The sequence below is a fragment of the Microcaecilia unicolor genome, chromosome 6 (assembly GCF_901765095.1).
Source record: "Microcaecilia unicolor chromosome 6, aMicUni1.1, whole genome shotgun sequence".
NCBI lineage: Eukaryota > Metazoa > Chordata > Amphibia > Gymnophiona > Siphonopidae > Microcaecilia > Microcaecilia unicolor.
In genome coordinates, this window is record NC_044036.1 from 120670113 (window position 1) to 120689291 (window position 19179).

General features: G+C 44.9%; 1 protein-coding gene across 1 annotated transcript in view; it reads right to left on the reverse strand.

Moving 5' to 3' along the window:
* The window catches only part of TRMT1L (tRNA methyltransferase 1 like), a 283269-nt gene that overhangs the window by 260700 nt on the left and 3390 nt on the right, over positions 1 to 19179 (reverse strand). Inside the window, 1 exon segment of the mRNA XM_030206540.1 lies at positions 16960 to 17019. Coding sequence (XP_030062400.1) covers positions 16960 to 17019 — 60 coding nt within the window.

Consider the following 19179-nt stretch of genomic DNA (forward strand, 5'->3'; position numbering starts at 1 on the left):
CAAGTTCCATCCCATTTATCATTTTAGTCGGTCTTCTTTGAACCTTTTCTAATTCCATACATTTTTGAGATACGGTGACCAGAACTGAAAGCAATACTCAAGGTGCAGTCGCACCATGGAGCAATACAGAGGCATTATAGTATTCTCAGTCCTATTCACCATCCCTTTCCTAATAACTCCTAGCATCCTGTTTGCTTTTTGGCCACTGTCACACACTGAGCAGAAGATTTCAGCATATTATATACACCACTTAGATCTTTTTCTTGAGTGCTCACCCCCCACCCAAGGTGGATCTTAGCATCAGGTATCTATGATTTGGATTATTCTTTCCAATGAGCATCAACTTGCAGTTGTCCACATTAAATTTCATCTGGCATTCGTTTGCCCAGTCTTCTAATTTCCTAAGGGCTTCCTGCAATATTTCATACTCCACATGTGTTTCAACAGCGTTGTTCTGATTTCCATATCACATATAAGTATGTTAAATAGCACCAGTCCCAGTACAGATCCCTGTGGCACTCCACTGTTCACCCTCCTCCACTGAATGACCATTTAACCCTACCCTCTGTTTTCTGTCAAACAACCAATTCCTTATCCACACCAGAACCTTGCCTCATATCCCAAGATTCTTATTTTCTCAGAAGTCTCTCATGAGGAACTTTATCAAAAGCTTTCTGAAAATCTAGATACACTACATCAACCGGCACACCTTATCCACATGTTTATTCATGCTTTCAAAGAAACAAAGCAAATTGGTGAGGAAAGACATCCCTTGGCTGAACCCATGCTGCCTCATTAAACCATGTTTGCCTATGTGTTCTGTAATTTTATTCTTTATAATAGTTTCCACTATTTTGTCCAACACTGACGTCAGGCATACCTGTCTGTAATTTCCCGGATCACCCCAGAACGCTTTATAAAAATCTGTGTCACATTGGCCACCCTCCAATCTTCAGGTACTATGGACAATTTTAACAACAGGTTACATATTACTAGCAGAAGATCAGCAATTTCATGCTCGAGTTCCTTGAGTACCCTTGGACTTATGCCATCAGGTCCAGGTGATTTACTACTCTTAAATTTATCAATTTGGCTCAATACAACTTCCAAGTTCACCGAGATTTCTTTCAGTTTCTCTGCATCATCACCCTTGAAAGCCATTTCCGGTACAGGCAGATCTCTTACATCTTCTGTAAAGACAGAAGCAAAGGAATCATTCAGTTTCTCCGCTATGGCCTTGTCCTCCCTGAGTGCCCCTTTTGCTCCTTCGTGATCTAACAGTACCACAGATTCCCTTGCAGGCTTTCTGCTTCTGATACACCTGAAAAAGTTGTTACTGTGAGTTTTAGCCTCTGTGGCAAGTTTCTCTTCATATTCTCCTTTAGCCTTCTTTATTAATGCTTTGCTATGACTTCCCAGTGTTTATGATGCTTCTTATTGTCTTCATTTGGGTCCTTTTCCCATTCTTTGAAGGACAATCTTTTGGATGTAATAGCCACCTTTTAACAATGCTAGTTTGGTTTACTCTTCTTTCCACCTTTGCAAATACGTGGAATGCATCTGGACTGAGCTTCCAAGATGGTATTTTTGAATAACGTCCATGCCTGATTTAGTGGCCTAACTTTTGAAGCCGATCCTTTTAGTTTCTTTTTAACCATTTTCCTCATTTTATTATAGTTGCCCTTTTGAAAATTAAATGCAACTACTACAGTAGATTTCCCTTGCGGGTTCATCTCAGATAGTAGCTCAAACTTGATCATGTTATGATCACTTTTACAAGGGGACCCACCGCCGCCACCTATCGAACTATGCCCTGCACACCACCAAGGACCAGATCCAAAATGGCTCCCCCTCTTGTCAGTTCCTGGACCAGCTGCTCCAAGAAGCAGTTGTTTAATACATCTAGAAATGTTATCTCCCTGGCACTCCCTGATGTAACATTTATCCAGTCAGTATTGGGACAGTTGAAATCATCCATTATTACAGCATTGCCCAATTTGCCAGCTTTCCTAATCTCTGTAAACATTTCTTTATCCATCCGTTTGTTCTGTCCCGGCGGACGGTAGTACAGCCCTACAACAATACCGGTCTTGAAATCCAGAGGTGGCTGGTTCAAATCCCACTGCTGCTCCTTGTGATCTTGGGCAAGTCACTTAACCTTCCATTGCCTCAGGTACAAACTTAGATTGTGAGCCCTCCTGGGACAGAGAAATATCCAGTGTACCTGAATGTAACTCACCTTGAGCTACTGCTGAAAAAGCTGTGAGCAAAATCCAAATAAATAAATAAATGATTCCAAGCAGCTGTTTCATGTGGAATGTTTATTGTATTTGACTCAATTCCCTCTAACATATAGCGCAATCCCCCTTCCAATTTGATCCTATAATTGTGACACAATTTGTACCCTCACAACACAGTGTCCCATTGATTGTCCTCTTTCCACCAAGACTCTAAGATGCCTATTATATCTACCTCATTATTTAGTGCTATATACTCTTCCATCTTATTTTTTAGGCTTCTAGAATTTGTATACAGGGACTTCAAAATGTGTTTTTTCCTTTGATCTACAAGCTGCTTTGAAGTTGAATGGGATAATGTACATCCTTTATCCTGCTCTCTCATTAAGCACAATTTGAAACTTGCTGCGTTGTATGCACCAAAGTAGAGCAGGGCTATCATCTCCTCCAAAACTGTGGAGTTAAACTCTAAGTCAATAATATGTTCACAACTGTGGGGTTGAGCTCGTAGTTAGAAAGTATTAAACCTTGCAGTTGTGAACATATTATTGACTTCGAGTTTAGCTCCACAGTTTTGGAGGAGATAATAGCCCTGCTCTGCTTTGGTGCATACAACGCAGAAAGTTTCAAATTGAGATACCAATAACAAATAGACAAAACAAGTAAGACTCCTGATGCAGGCCTTTTAGGCCAAAACACAGCTGTGTCGAGTCCTGTTGTTATCTAATAAACAAACAGTTATTCTCAACTGGAGCGTCGTCCACTTTTTGAGTCACCTTTGCTGTCCTGCGACACATTATATCTTCTTGCAAAGATTTGCTTCTTCTGTTTTACATTGACCTCTCATTAAGCACACCTGGCTTACTTTCAGCATTGTTGAAATCTCTCTACTGGGATTCCCTAAATGTACTGATTCAATAGCATCCTTCAAGGATACTCCATACTGATCCATGCGCTCCTGGGCGACTGCTGGCTCCCCCTACCCCACCCCCCATTCTAGTTTAAAAGATGCTCTCTCTCTCTCCTTTTTAAAAGTTAGCGCCAGCAACCTGGTTCCATCCCAGCTTAAGTTAGTCCATCCTTTTGGAACAATCTCCCCCTTTCCCAGAACATGGCCCAGTTCCTAACAAATCTAAATCCCTCATCCCTGTACCTTCGTCTCAAACACGCATTGAAACTGCGGAGCTCTGCCTGCCTTTTGGGTCCTGCACGTGGAACAGGAAGCATCTCTGAAAATGCTATCATGGAGGACCTGGACTTCAGCTTTCTACCTAAGAGCCTAAATTTGGCTTCCAAAACCTTCCTCCCATATTTTCCTATGTCAGTGGTACCCACATGTACCAAATACAGCTGACTCCACCCCAGCACTATCTAAGATCCTTTCTAGGTGATGTATGAGGTCCGCAACCTTTGCCCCAGGCAGGCAAATGACCAGGCGATCCTCATGTCCACCAGTCACCCAGCTATCTACATGCCTAATGATTGACTCACCAACTACAACAGCTGTGCCAACCCTTCCCGCCTGGGCAGAACGTCTTGGAGACATATCCTTGGTGCGAGAGGATAGTGCATCCCCTAATGGGCTGGTCCTGGCTACAGGAGTACTTCCTACTTCACCAGTGTGATGCTCTCCTACTAGGAGACCTCCCTCCTCCAACCCTCCAACTTCTCTACAATGACTCTGTTTGTCTCCTCTATGTATCTCTCTGTCTCCCTGAGCTCCACCAAGTCTGCTACTCTAGCCTCAAGAGAACAGACCTGTTCTCTGAGAGCCAGGAGCTCTTTGCATCGGGCACACAAATATAACCGCTCACCAACTGGAAGATAATCATAAATGTGACACTCAATGCACAATCAGGGCATAGACTGTAGAAGTCTGACCAGGTCCCATTTTGTTTCCCAATTACCGGCGTCACCACCCAATCTCCGCTAAGATTCCGTGAAACCATTCCTTCTAAACAGGATTCCTTTGTGTTTATCCCACGCATGTTTAAATTCCATTACCATTTTCATCTCCACCACCTCCTGCGGGAGGGCATTCCACATATCCACCACCCTCTCCGTGAAAAAATACTTCCTGACATTAGTTCTGAGTCTGCCCCCCATTCAACCTCAATTCATATCCTCCAGTTCTACCGCCTTCCTGTTCCCGAAAAAGGTTCATTTGCGGATTAATACCTTTCAAATATTTGAACGTCTGTATCATTTCACCCCTGTTTCTCCTTTCCTCTAAGGTATACATGTTCAGGTCAGCAAGTCTCTCCTCATACGGTTTGCAACGCAAATCCCATACCATTTTTGTAGCTTTTCTTTGCACCGCTTCCAGTCTTTTTACATCTTTAGCAAGATACGGCCTCCTAAACTGAACACAGTACTACAAGTGGGGCCTCACCAATGACTTGTAGAGGGGCATCAAGACCTCCTTTCTTCTGCTGGTTATGCCCCTCTCTATGCAGCTGTTGCCTTGTCGCATTGTTTCTTCACCTTTGGATCCTCAGACACCAACACCCCAAGGTCTCTCTCCTGAGTCGAGCTTACTAATCTCTCCCCTCCTATTCGGTATCTTTCTTTCGGGTTTCTGCACCCCAAGTGCATCACTCTACACTTTCGATGACATATGCTGAATAAGCTGAGACTTGACGCTACACTGGACTGTTGTGGATTATTCTAAAAATCAACTAAGAACGCTATTTTATAATCCTGAAACTGCACAGTGCTATATATATTTGATTTGCCTATATTTGCAATATTGTGATGCTTCGCTGTACTGCACACATATAACCAATGTGGATATAGAGGTGAAGGGCGGTGTGAAAGACTTGTATGAGTGAGTTCCTAAGGTATCATATTTGTATGTGATTAGTGGTATTGTTTGTCATAATGTGTATTAAAGAGCAAGTGCTATAAAATACGAGAGTACTTTTGTAATGGTGTTTATATGATCTGTACTCTGTTTTAAGCAATTTCCCCCAGAGTGAAATAGATTAAATTTTAACTGCCAGACCCTCGACCATTCTTCTAAGGTTTGGAGATCCCTTCTCATCATTTCTACTCCCTGCAGGGTATCCACTCTATTGGCTATTTTCGTGTCATCCGCAAAAAGGCACACCTTTCCTTCCAACTCTTCAGCAATATCTCCCACAAATATATTAAACAGAATAGGCCCCAGCACCAACCCCTGAGGAACTCCTCTGCTCACCTTCCTTTCCTCCGAGACGATTCCATTTACCTGTCGGTCAACCAGTTTCTTATCCAGTTCACCACTTTCGGTCCTAAGTTCAACCCTTTCAGTTTATTCACAAGTCTTCTGTGGGGGACTGTATCAAAGGCTTTGCTGAAGTCCAAGTACATTACATCTAGCGCACATCCTTCATCCAGTTCTTTGATCACCCAGTCAAAGAAGTCAATAAGATTCGTTTGGCAGGATTTTCCTTTGGTAAAGGAAAAGTTGCCTCGGGTCCTGTAACCCGTCGGCTTCCAGAAAGTTAACTATCCTTTCTTTCAGCGGCGACTCCATTATTTTTCCTACCACCAACGTGAGACTTAACGGTCTGTAGTTCCCCACTTCTTCTGTCTCCACTTTTGTGAAGAGGGACCACATCCGCCCATCTCCAATCCCGCGGAACCTCTCCCGTCTCTAAAGATCTATTAAGTAAATCTTTAAGAGGTCCCGCCAGGACCTTCCTAAGCTCCCTCAGTATCCTGGGATGTATCCCATCTGGCCCCATAACTTTGTCCACCTTCAGATTCTCAAGCTGTTTATAAACATACAACACATAAGGCATACCACAAAGATCAACAAATGTGAACATACACCACTCCTCCACATATATTCAGAATTGTTTTATAATATCTGCTTGTTTACTACTATCATGCTTTTTCATTATCATGTTACCCAAGATTTTTCTGTTACACTAAATGTCTATTTTCTAATATAATTCCACTATTCATGATGTATTGTAAGCCACATTGAGCCCGCAAATAGGTGGGAAAATGGCGCAGTATCCACTCCATTCCTAGACGATCCCTCGCCAGCCGACCGCGGTCCTTCTCCAGGATTTTCCTCCGTGAACACCGAAGAGAAAGGTAAAATTATGTATCATACCTGATAATTTTCTTTCCATTAATCATAGCTGATCAATCCATAGACTGGTGGGTTGTGTCCATACCAGCAGGTGGAGATAGAGAGCAATCCTTTTGCCTCCCTATATGTGGTCATGTGCTGCCGGAAACTCCTCAGTATGTCGATATCAAAGCTCCATCCGCAAGACTCAGCACTTAGAGAATTACACCCACAAAGGGACACTCTGCCCAGCTCACCACTGCCGAAACGGGGGAGGGGAATTAACCCAGCTCATCCCCACACAAGTGGGGGAGGGGAATCTGTCCAGCTCATCCCCGCGAAGCGGGGGAGGGACACCACCCCGCCGATGCGGGGGGATCTGGCTTATCCTGCAACCGCAACCGCGGGAGGAGCTGACTGACCCTAACACCGCCGAAGCGGGAGGGGTACAAAGCTGCCCTACAGCCGCACGAAGCGGGAGAGAGCGCCGGCAGAATTTAGGTCTCAATCCAGCCCTGAAAAACGGAGGGGAGAGGAATGCAGCAGCTCATTGTAACACAAAATCGTCTCAACTCCTGAAGAATCCAATTGAAAAAACTTGAACACGAAGTCCTCCTAAACAGGAACTGAAGACTAAACTTGAACCTGAAATGCAACCAGAATAAAAACAGTACAGATATCTGGGAGGGGCTATGGACTGATCACCTATGATTAATGGAAAGAAAATTATCAGGTATGATACATAATTTTACCTTCCATATCATCATGCTGATCAATCCATAGACTGGTGGGATGTACCGAAGCAGTACTCACCCAGGGCGGGACATAGAAATCCCTGACCGCAACACTGAAGCTCCAAACCGGGCCTCCGCCCGAGCAGCCACAGTCAAGCGGTAATGCCTGGAGAAGGTATGAGCCGATGCCCAAGTTGCCGCCTTGTAAATCTCTTCCAAGGAGAAGGACCCGGCCTCTGCCATCGAGGCCGCCTGAGCTCTAGTGAAGTGAGCCTTCAGCTGGATAGGCGGCACCTTCCCCGCGGCCACATAAGCCGCTGCAATGGCTTCCTTGACCCATCTTGCCACTGTAGGCTTAGCAGCCTGCAGACTCTTACGAGGACCTGCAAACAGGACAAACAGATGATCCGACTTCCGGAAATCATTGGTCACTTCCAAGTATCTGATGATGACTCGTCTCACATCCAGATATTTGAGAGCAGAATACTCCTCTGGGTAGTCCTCCCTACGAAAGGATGGGAGACAGAGCTGCTGATTCACATGGAAGCGAGAAACAATCTTGGGCAGGAAGGAAGGCACTGTGCGAATAGACACTCCTGCCTCAGTGAACTGCAGAAAGGGCTCTTGACATGATAGCGCCTGAGCTCGGAAACTCTTCTGGCTGAAGTGATAGCCACCAAAAACACTGCTTTCAACGTCAGGTCTTTCAGAGATGCCCTCGACAAGGGTTCAAAAGGCAGCTTCTGCAAGGCTCTTAGATTGAGATTCCACGCAGGTACCACTGAGTGCAGAGGAGGGCGCAGGTGATTAACTCCCTTGAGAAAGCGCACCACATCTGGCTGCGAAGCCAGGGAAGCACCCTTCAGGCGGCCCCTGAAGCAAGACAGAGCCGCTACCTGGACTTTAAGGGAACTGAGCGACAGGCCTTTCTCCAGACCTTCTTGCAGGAACGCCAACACTGAAGAAATTGGAGCAGTGAAGGGAGAAAGGGAGCCTGTCTCACACCACGATGCAAAGGTACGCCAAACCCTGGCATAAGCAGTAGAAGTAGAGTGCTTCTTCGCTCTCAGCATAGTGGCGATGACCTTGTCTGAGAAGCCTTTCTTCCTCAGACGCTGCCGCTCAATAGCCAGGCTGTAAGACCAAAGGGGGAGGGATCCTCCATCACCACGGGACCCTGATGCAACAGGCCCTGCTCCGCTGGCAGTCGCAGAGGTCCGTCCACTGAGAGCCTGATCAAGTCCGCATACCAGGGACGTCAGGGCCAGTCTGGACCCACCAGGATTACCCGGCCCGGATGCTTTGCCACCCAGTCTAGTACCCTGCCCAACATGGGCCAGGGCGGGAACACATAGAGAAGCTCCTGTGTCGGCCACTTTTGGAGGAGAGCATCTACTCCCAGAGATCGAGGGTCCCGTCCTCTGCTGAAAAAGCGCGGCACTTGGCAATTGGCCGATGACGCCATCAGGTCTAGGCTCGGCTGGCCCCAGCGCTTCGTGATGTCCAAGAACGCCTGAGCCGATAGCTGCCACTCTCCGGGATCCAAGGTATGGCGACTGAGAAAGTCCGCCTTGACATTCATGCCTCCAGCAATGTGGGCCGCCGACAGCTGTTCCAGGTTCGCTTCCGCCCACTGGCATAGATTCATGGCCTCCTTGGCTAGAGGGGCGCTCTTGGTACCTCCCTGGCGATTGACATAGGCCACAGCCGTGGCATTGTCCGACAGGACCCGTACTGGCTTCAACGCCAGTACCGGAAGAAACTCCACAAGCGCCAACCGAATGGCTCTGAGTTCCAGGAGGTTGATAGACCACTTTGCCTCTGCAGGAGACCAGAGCCCCTGCGCTGTCCTTCCCAAGCAATGGGCTCCCTAGCCCGTCAAAGAGGCGTCCGTCGTGACGATAACCCACTCCGGGGTCAAAAGAGGCATCCCTGCGGACAACTTGTTTGTCCTCAGCCACCAGCTCAGCGCCTAGCGCACCGCTAGGTCCAAGGGAAGGCGCACAGCGTAATCCTCCGACACTGGAGTCCAGCGCTGCAGCAGAGAGAGTTGGAGTGGTCTCATATGAGCCCTGGCCCAAGGCACTACTTCCATCGTGGCCGTCATAGAGCCCAACAGCTGCACATAGTCCCAAGCCCGAAGAGGAGAGGCTACTAAGAACTGGTCCACCTGAGCCTGAAGCTTGACAATCCGATTGTCCGGCAGGAACACTCTGCCCACTTGGGTGTCGAAACGAACTCCCAGATATTCCAGGGACTGAGTCGGGCGCAGCTGGCTTTTCTCCCAGTTGATGATCCACCCCAGGGAGCTCAGAAGAGCAATCACCCGGTCTACAGCTCTGCCGCACTCTGCATAAGAGGGGGCTCGGATCAACCAGTCATCCAGATAAGGATGGACTTGTACTCCTTCCTTTCGTAGGAAGGCCGCGATGACCACCATTACTTTGGAGAAGGTCCGCGGAGCAGTAGCCAACCCGAACGGGAGGGCTCTGAACTGGAAGTGTCGGCCCAGGACTGCAAAACGCAGAAAGCGTTGATGAGGAGGCCAGATGGGAATATGCAGGTAAGCTTCCTTGATGTTCAAGGATGCCAGGAACTCCCCTGCCTTCACTGCTGCTATAACAGAGCGGAGAGTCTCCATTCGGAAGTGCCGAACTTTCAAGGCCCGATTGACCCCTTTGAGGTTGAGGATAGGCCGTACAGAACCTCCTTTCTTTGGTACCACAAAGTAAATGGAGTAACGTCCCTTGCCAAGCTGATCTTCTGGCACCGGAACGACCGCACCCAGGCGGATCAGATTGTCCAAAGTCTGCTGCACTGACACAGCTTTGACCGGAGACTTGCAGGGAGAGTGTACAAACCCGTCTCTTAAGGTTCGGCAGAACTCTAGCTTGTAGCCGTCTCTGATGACTTCCAGCACCCAAGCGTCTGAATTAACCCTGGTCCAAATTAACCCTGGTCCACTCGCCCAGAAACGAGGACAGGCGTCCTCCAATCTGCACTGGGCCATGGACCAGGGCCCCGTCATTGGGTACGAGACCCTGGGGGAGGACCGGAGGAAGCACCTCCGGGACGGCGGTCTCTGCGAAAGGAATGCTGCTTGGGGGAGAAGTTCCTCTTGAAGGAAGAGGGGGCAGAGGAGCCCGACTTGCCCGGGCAATACCGACGGGCTTCCTGAAACCGTCCTTTGGAGTTACCGGGGCGAGCACTGGCCCGAGCCCTGACCTCTGGTAACCTCTTGCCCTTAGACGTGCCGAGATTGGTCACAATTTTGTCCAGCTCGACCCCAAAAAGCAGCTTGCCTTTAAAAGGCAACTTAGCCAGGCGAGACTTAGAGGCGTGGTCCGCAGACCAATGCTTCAGCCAAAGCCACCGCCGCGCAGAGACTGTCTGAGCCATACCTTTAGCTGAGGCTCTCAAGACATCATACAGCAAGTCTGCCAAATAAGCCAAGCTCGATTCCAGGGCTGGCCAATCAGCCCTCAAGGAAGGATCCGAGGGGGAAGCCCGCTGCACAATCGTCAGGCACGCCCTGGCCACATAGGAGCCGCAAACTGAGGCCTGCAAACTTAAAGCAGCCGCCTCAAAGGACGACCTTAAGGCCGCCTCCAATCTTCTGTCTTGGGCGTCCTTTAGGGCCGTGCCACCTTCCACAGGCAACGCCGTTTTCTTAGTCACCGCAGTGATTAAAGAATCCACGGTAGGCCAAAGAAAGGCCTCCCGTTCACTTTCAGGCAGAGGATAGAGGCGGGACATAGCCCTAGCCACTTTGAGGCTCGCTTCTGGGACATCCCATTGAGCCGAAATCAAGGTGCGCATGGCCTCATGCACGTGGAAGGTTCTAGGCGGGCGCTTCGTCCCCAGCATAATGCCGGAGCCAACAGAGGCTGAGGGAGAGACGTCCTCCGGAGAGGAAATCTTCAAAATGCTCATGGCCTGCACTAACAGGTTGGGCAAATCCTCTGAGCGAAAGATCCGCGCTGCAGAGGGGTCATCTGCTCCATCCGAGCGGGAATCCGTCTCCTCCAAAGAATCCCCAAAGGACCATTGGGAGAACTCAGATACGCTGCCCTCATCTACATCAGAGGAGACAGAGTCCTCTAGGGCCTGGAAATCCACCCGAGGGCGTTTGCTTCCGGAGGCCTCAACCCCTTTATTAGACAGGGGGGCAGGGGCAGCGTTTTGCATAAGAAAAGCCTGATGCAGCAGCAAAATGAACTCAGGGGAGAATCCCCCCCCCCCGAACAGTGCACTTCTGCAGCTTGGGCCACGGCCCTAGCCGCACCCTCAACCAGCGCTCGCAAGAGCGGGGGAGAAACGTGCTGCGCATCCAAAATGGCGTCCGGCGCGAAACTCCGAGAAGGAGCCGCGCGGGAAGAACGGCGCTTAACTTTGGCCGCTTTCTTACCGTCGCCCGAATCAAGGGCGACCATAGTATTAACGTCTCCCAGCTCGAGGGCGGCCCAAGAAGAAGCCGTCCGAGCAGATTGCCCGACCAACATGGAGTGGGCGAGCAGCGGGGGATGGGCGCTTATGGCGGGAAAAACCGCCGCACCGGAGGAAGAACCGGGACACTGACCGGCCTCCAAACTGATGCTTAACAAAGGCGATTCAGGTTTTGAAATCCCCGCATCCCCGCTAGAGGCACCCACGCGGTCCGGGGAGCGAATCCTCGCGCCCTCGCCCTCCGACGCCATAAGCCATGTGGAGACCGAACGGGGAACCCCCTGCCCGCTATAAAAAGGTAAAATTACCTGCTTCTCGCTCCGAGCTGTAACAAACTGGTGTCCCAGTGAGCAGCTGCAATAGACGTTGAAATAAACGCCCTTAAAAACGTCCAATTTTTTTTTTTTTTTTAACGGAGCCAGCGGGAGGGGGGAGAAAAGGAGGGACCTGGCACCACAAGGTTTGCACTTGCTCAAGAAGAGCCCTCAACCCCAGGTACTCAACAAAACCTAAAAATTAGGCTTGGAGACCTAGCCAGAGCTGCTGCTGTGTGTGACCACCACCTGCTGAGATAGAGAACATACTGAGGAGTTTCCGGCAGCACATGACCACATATAGGGAGGCAAAAGGATTGCTCTCTATCTCCACCTGCTGGTAGATGGACACAACCCCACCAGTCTATGGATTGATCAGCATGATGATATGGAATAATTGTTTAGCACGTTTGCTTTATCTTCATCACTCTCCACATAACCACTCTCATTATCTTTCAGTCTCACAATTCCATTCTTATCTCTTCTCCTTTCTCCAATATATCTGAAAAAGGTCTCGCCATCTCTCTTTACATATTTAGCCATTTTTTCTTCCGCTCGCGCTTTCGCTAGCCGTATTTTCCTCTTCGCTTCTTTGAGTTTAATCCGATAGTCTTTTCTGTGATCCTCTCAATGCGTTCTTTTGTATTTCTTGAACAAAGCCTTTTTTAATTTATTTTTTCAGCTACTTGTTTGGAGAACAATATAGGCTTCCTGCTTCTCTTGTTTTTGTTTACTTTCCTCACAAAAAGATCAGTCGCCATATTTAGAGCAGCCTTTAGCTTGGACCACTGTTTTTCCACATCTTCTGCACCTTCCCACGCCAACAGCTCCTTCTTCAGATATTCCCCCATTTCATCAAAATCAGTACATCTGAAATCCATACGGTGTGATGATCACTATTACATAGGTGGGCACCCACCCGGATATCAGAAACACTAACCCCATTAGTGAGCACTAGATCCAGCGTCAACCTTTCCCTCTTGGGTTCCGTCACCATTTGTCTGAACAAGGCACTTTGACAGGCATCCACAGTCTCCCTACTTCTTTCCGATTCCGCAGATGGGACGTTCCAATCCACGTCAGACAAACTGAAATCTCCCAACAGTAGCACCTCCCCTTTCATACCAATCTTTTGAATATCTTCTATTAGATCCTTGTCTAACTTCTCCATTTGCGCCGGAGGTCTATAGATAACCCCCATGTGGATACAGGTTCCATCTTCTCTTTCCAGGATGATCCATAAAGCTTCTTCCTTTCCCCATGTTTCCTACATTTCAGCCGCTCTGATATAGTCTCTGACATAGAGCCACTCCTCCACTTGTTCGGCCCTCTCTATCCTTCCTAAAAAGATTATAGCCCGGTACGGTCACATCCCATTCATGGGAATCGTTCAACCACGTCTCTGTAATAGCAACAATAGTAACGTTTTCTTCAAACATCAAGGCTTGCAAGTCTTGAACCTTTTTACTTAGACTACGAGCATTTGTGCACATAGCTTTCCATGTGATTAGTGAGTTTAGGTGGTTTACTATATTTACATGACCTTTCCCTCTGTCATCATGTTTATTCTGGGGGTGACATTCCAAAATCCCTTGTTTCCTTTTGTCACCCCCACCCTGTAGTTTAAACGTCTAGAAGCATATTGTCTGAATTTCTCCCCAAAGATCCTTTTTCCCATCACAGAAAGATGTAGCCCATCATTACAGTACAGCCTGTTATTTTTTCCACGTATTACCCCATGCTCCTATGTATCTAAAGCTTTCTTCTTTACACCAAGACTCAAACCACTTATTGAATTCCTCTGTTTTGCGTAGTCTTTCCTCTCCCCTCCCTAACGTAGGAATTACTTCAGAAAAAAGCCACAGTCCGAACCAAAGATTTCAGTCCCTCCCCAAGCTTCTGGAACGCTCTCTGTGCGGTAAACTTGCTATTGTTGGCCAGGTCATTTGTCCCCAGGTGAATTACATCAGCATTTGAAGCCTCGCTCTCTTCTCGGATCACTTTCAGTATTTGGTCTGTACATCTTGAAGCTGAAGAGCCTAGAAGACTTTTCACTAGGTTGGAACACCCGAACTGTGTTCCTAAGTTAATGCCTCTGATAATGGAGTCTCCAAGCAGTAAGAATTTTCTGCTTTTCACCATTCTGTCATTATTTGGGGGATGTTTCTTGAGTTGTGCTACTTTCATTGCTTCTGGTTCCTCCACAGTACTTCTTTTTTCACCATCGTAATGATGCAACGCTGCAAAAGAATTTGACAGGGGCAAGGCTTGGGAGGGCGAGTGTTTCTGTGTCACAGATTAGTCTACCAGCGCCTACTGTTACCCAGCTATTCTTTTGATGTTTCATTCTTTGAGGCAGTGGTGGTGGTAAATTAGCTGGAAAATGAGTAATCCTGGATGCTTCTTTAATTGTAGCTAATTCCTTCTTGAGTTTGTTGATCTCTTCTTTCAAGGCTGACATTTGGAGACAGATAGGACAAGCTCTAAGGTTCCAGATAGTTTGCCTTAGGATTAATGCAGAACATGTTCTGCACTGAACAAAGGTATGATTCACAAGTGAGAAAAGGTGAAGTATGACAGGGAGTAACAAGAATTAGGACTGACCAACTAAGTGTAATGAAGATACTTGTCCCTTGATTGCCCTAGATATAAAGGGAGTTTACCTAGGGGTGGGTGGGACTAGGACACAGGTAACCTCAGTTACCAATCAAACCAAGTCTGAAAATGCCCAGCGTAGTTCACAAGGTAAACTTAAGTTCTGGTTTTTTTTTTTTTCTTTTATCACAACAGATCTATACAAACTGCCCCTCCTCCAGAGCTATGAGTCACTAGATGCTATGTAACCAAATTGATTGAATTAAGTCTCTGGCAATGTAGATTCAACACACAATTCTAAAGAATGCAACTTTAAAACAGACACCAGAGTCACCAGATTCTATGTAACCAGATTCATTGGATAAGTCACAGGTTTAAAATACTTGGCACAGGTTGAAACACAGTTCCAATGAAAACACCTTTAAGACAATTCCCGCATAAAAAGATGAAATCACTAGCACAGATGTTCAAAACACAGTTCTATAAAATCCCTTTAAGACAATACCAGCATAAAAATATAAAATCACAGTGCAATATAGGCAATAGGATGGAGACAGATAAGGAACTTATAGAGGTCAGACCCTCTGCAAGTGAAAGGACAGGGTTTTTTTGTGTGTGTGTGTGTTAATAGGATAGAATAAAAATGAGGTGAAATAAAGGAGTCAATAGTTTATCAGGAAGATATTAAGAGCAGGACACAGGTAACCTCAGTTACCAATCAAACCAAGTCTGAAAATGCCCAGCGTAGCTCACAGGATAAACTTAAGTTCAGTTTTTTTTCTCTTTCACCAAAACAGATTATACAAACTGCCCCTCCTCCAGAGCTATGAGTCACCAGACGTAATGTAACCAAATTGATTGAATTAAGTCTCTGGCAATGTAGCATCAACACATAATTCTAAAGAATGCAACTTTAAAGTTTTTATATTAGTCTAATTCTAAATAATGTAACTTTAAAGTTTTTATATTAGTCTAATATAAAAAAAGTATTTAGCTTATATGGTATATTGTGTGATTTATTTAGTGTTTTCTTGTACTTAAGGATCGCAGAAAGATATACAGTACTGGGGACAACAGAGAGCCCTGAGAAACTCCACAGGAATTACTCCAGTTAAATGACAAATCTGAATGTAGCTTGACTCTATATGATCTACAGCCCAAAAAATCTTTAAACCACCCCAGAACTATCTCCGCAATTCCCAACTCCTCCAGATTCTGCAGCAGTAGAGTATGATCCACCAGATCAAGGGCTGAGGATAGATCAAATTGAAAAAGTAGAGCACATTTTCCTTTGCTCAATAGTGACTTTGCATGATTTAGCAATGAAGCTAGTACTGTCTCTGTACTAAAGGATGAATGGAACCCAGACTGAGCTGAAGAAAGAATATCATACATCTGTGGATAGTGATTCAACTGTAGTGTTACTAGTCCCTTCATAAGCTTTACAACAAATGAACAGAAGCCACTGGTCTATAGTTGGCAACTTCGAGCTTGGGTAGCTTCAAATCTTTTGGAATAATAATTACAATTTCAGCTATATTGTTTGGAAAAAATCCATCAGATAGCTGATTTTTTATCCATGAAAAGACATTTAAATGAAAGAAGGACATTGGAGCTTCTTTCATAATGTAAGGAGAACAAGTATTCAGTATGCAGAAGGATGAAGAATATTTTTGAAATAAATCAGAAAATGCACTCCATGAGAGACTATTAAATTCCATCCATGATCTACCTACAGGAATCCTCTGCCTCATATTCTTCTCAACGGTTAACATTTCACCCTCATACCCCTAAATCCTCCTTTTTTAAATCAATCAGCAAGCCTTTCAGCGTGAAGGGTTAGGTTGATCTTTATATGCCCTCCCCCAACACGGAACCTATCAGTTCTTTATTCTAAATTCCCCTGAAGAGGTCAAGTGAAGTTGAAATAAAGCATATATATATATAACCAAAGGCCAATGCAGAGCAAGCTCCTGAGTCTCTTAAACTGCAGAGATTCTACAGGGCTAGCTCAAAGATACACTTCAGCCGTCTTCTTTTTATTGGTAAGCAAAGCCACATCATCATTAGATTCAGGAATTACATGTTATCAGCATCATATGGAAAACATTACTCACTAATCATTACCTTTGTTGTAATATCAGAATATGTCAGCAGTTGTCCATCCAGCATATTAGTAACAAGCTGACCTATATTTTATCTTTCTAATTCACGTGAAGTCACTTAATGCTGACAAAGCTATGATTTCCCAAAAGCAATGGGATCATGGACATGGCCTAATTATCATTCTGCTAGCTTAGAAATATGTATTATGTCTAGCATCTATTTCAAGTTATTTCAACATTAGCTCAATGTCCAGTAAATTATTATTCAGCAGTTGTTGTAAGCAGAATCATCTAGCTTTAAGCTTTTTGTCTCCCCTGATTTAATTATTACATTAATCATAATCATTTTCAACCCGAATCCAGGGGTCTCTATTCTCAGACAGATTTTCCAGACCATCAGTTAAATCCCATATGGTAGTATCAATTTTTTATGACATTATTCCATGAGAACCATAGCAATCTTACCTTCAGTATTGTCATTCTGTACTTCCACATTTTCTGTATAGACTTCAGCAGCTAAACAATCTAAACAAAAAATAATCATAAATCTCACTGGTGTATTATAGAATGAACACTACACTCCCACATGAACCAGAAAATGCTGAATGGAACACCCATGCTATCAGTATCACTTAAGTATCTAAATAGAGCTACACTAAGCTTAGCACAGCTAATTATTTCCTGTTTATCTATTCTTTGTGCACTAAAATTTCAAGTACCTACTAATAAATCACTTTTACAACTACTCTGAAGACATACAGAAAGTAATATTAAGACAGCATACAAAAATCACAATCCACAAAAATAAAACACAAAATATATATTCCAAATAAAAGTGAAGGTACAAATGGATAATCATTCAAATGCAAGATGGCTCCCAGGCTACATGTACAATCTGAACAGCACTGAATCATCATCCTGCATTACAGGTTCTATAGAAAAACATAGATGTTAGGCGTTTGCAAAAGATTGCCAGATCTAACTCCAGCCATTGATCTCAAAGACTAGGAGCTGCTACAGAAAATGCTTGGTTTTGTGTATAAATTAACTACCAACAACCAAAACTCCAATCAAAAATAGTCAATCCCAAAGTATAAAAAAATACATATCAGATACCTAGAGAATTGCACAATCCTGTAACAAGGGAACAAAGGAGAAATTCAGAATAGTCTGTAACCAAAGCCAAGCTTAATTTCAGCAAGTTTAGCCAAGAAATGGCTCACTTGAAAGCTCTATACATCATTAATACTCCCAATTTTGTATCCCTTAATTTATTTCATATATATATATATATATATATATATATATCTCAAATGCTTATCTTGCATATTATAATTAATTATATTGAACCAGGATTATGAGAATTCAATAAGAATCCGTATAAACAAAACCCTCCAATCCATAGACTGAAAAACAATGATCAAAAAATATAAATAATGTCCATACACTTAAAGTACCAAAAAATTGAGGAGCAGAAAGGAGCAAACTTATCTCAGCTCATGTTGCGTTGCTATTTCACTGAATCATTGTTTTCAGTCTACGGATTGGGAGTTATACCGGATTTCTACTGAATTTCTCATAATCCTGGTTCAACATAATTAATTATAATATACAAGATAAGCAATTGATATGTATATTTAAAAAATAAATTTGTTACATTTGTACCCCGCGCTTTCCCACTCATAGCAGGTTCAATGCGGCTTACATATTATATACAGGTAGTTATTTGTACCTGGGGCAATGGAGGGTTAAGTGACTTGCCCATAGTGCCTGCAGTGGGAATCGAACCCAGTTCCCCAGGACCAAAGTCCACGCTAACCACTAGGCCACTCCTCCACTCCAAATACATGAAGGGATACAAAAATTGGGAGTATTAATGTACAGAGCATTCAAGTGAGCCGGTTCTCAGCTAAAGTCACTGAAATTAAGCTCAGTTGTGGTTAGAGCCTATACCGAATTTTCCTTTGTTCCCTTTTTAAATAAAGTTACAGGACTGCAAAATTCTCTAGGTATCTGATATATATTTTTTATACTTTGGGACTGACTATTTTTGATTTTGTGTAGAAGCCTGTCTTGTGAAACAGAAGAGACAATTAAAAAGTCCCTCCTGATGAGAATGCATAAATCATAATGGAAGATATGGGAACTGTCCTCAAATATTATGTTATATATGTTGGGGCTAATTTTATAGCCGAGCACCTATGTGCAAAGCCCATAAGGGAAGACAGGTGTTGTGTTCTTTTTTTCAGCAGAAGATAAGGGTCTTTGAAACACGATACCAACTCCCAACCTGTGATCTGAGCCTAACTTTCCTGAAGCCATTACCCTGATAAGATAAACAATAACGACATGGACAGTCTAGAAGACTGGGGGTAATCTCCTGTACTCCAAAGTTAGAACCAGACCACGTGGGAATAAATTATAAAATAGGTTGAGTGCCCTACAGCATGTGAGGTAACAGTCACTGCTTGTATATAACTTAAAGTTGACAAATGGGGCATGATTCAGCTTTAAGCCATCCCACTGGTATTACACCGCTGTGTTCCCATAAGGTTGTGAGCTATCACTGGCATCAAGGTAATTAAAACAGGTAGTTCTATGGGGCCCAGTATGCCACTAATATATCTATATAACACAATAATAAGCGTGCTTAAATCAATCTGGGTAATAACATGAACTGAAGCA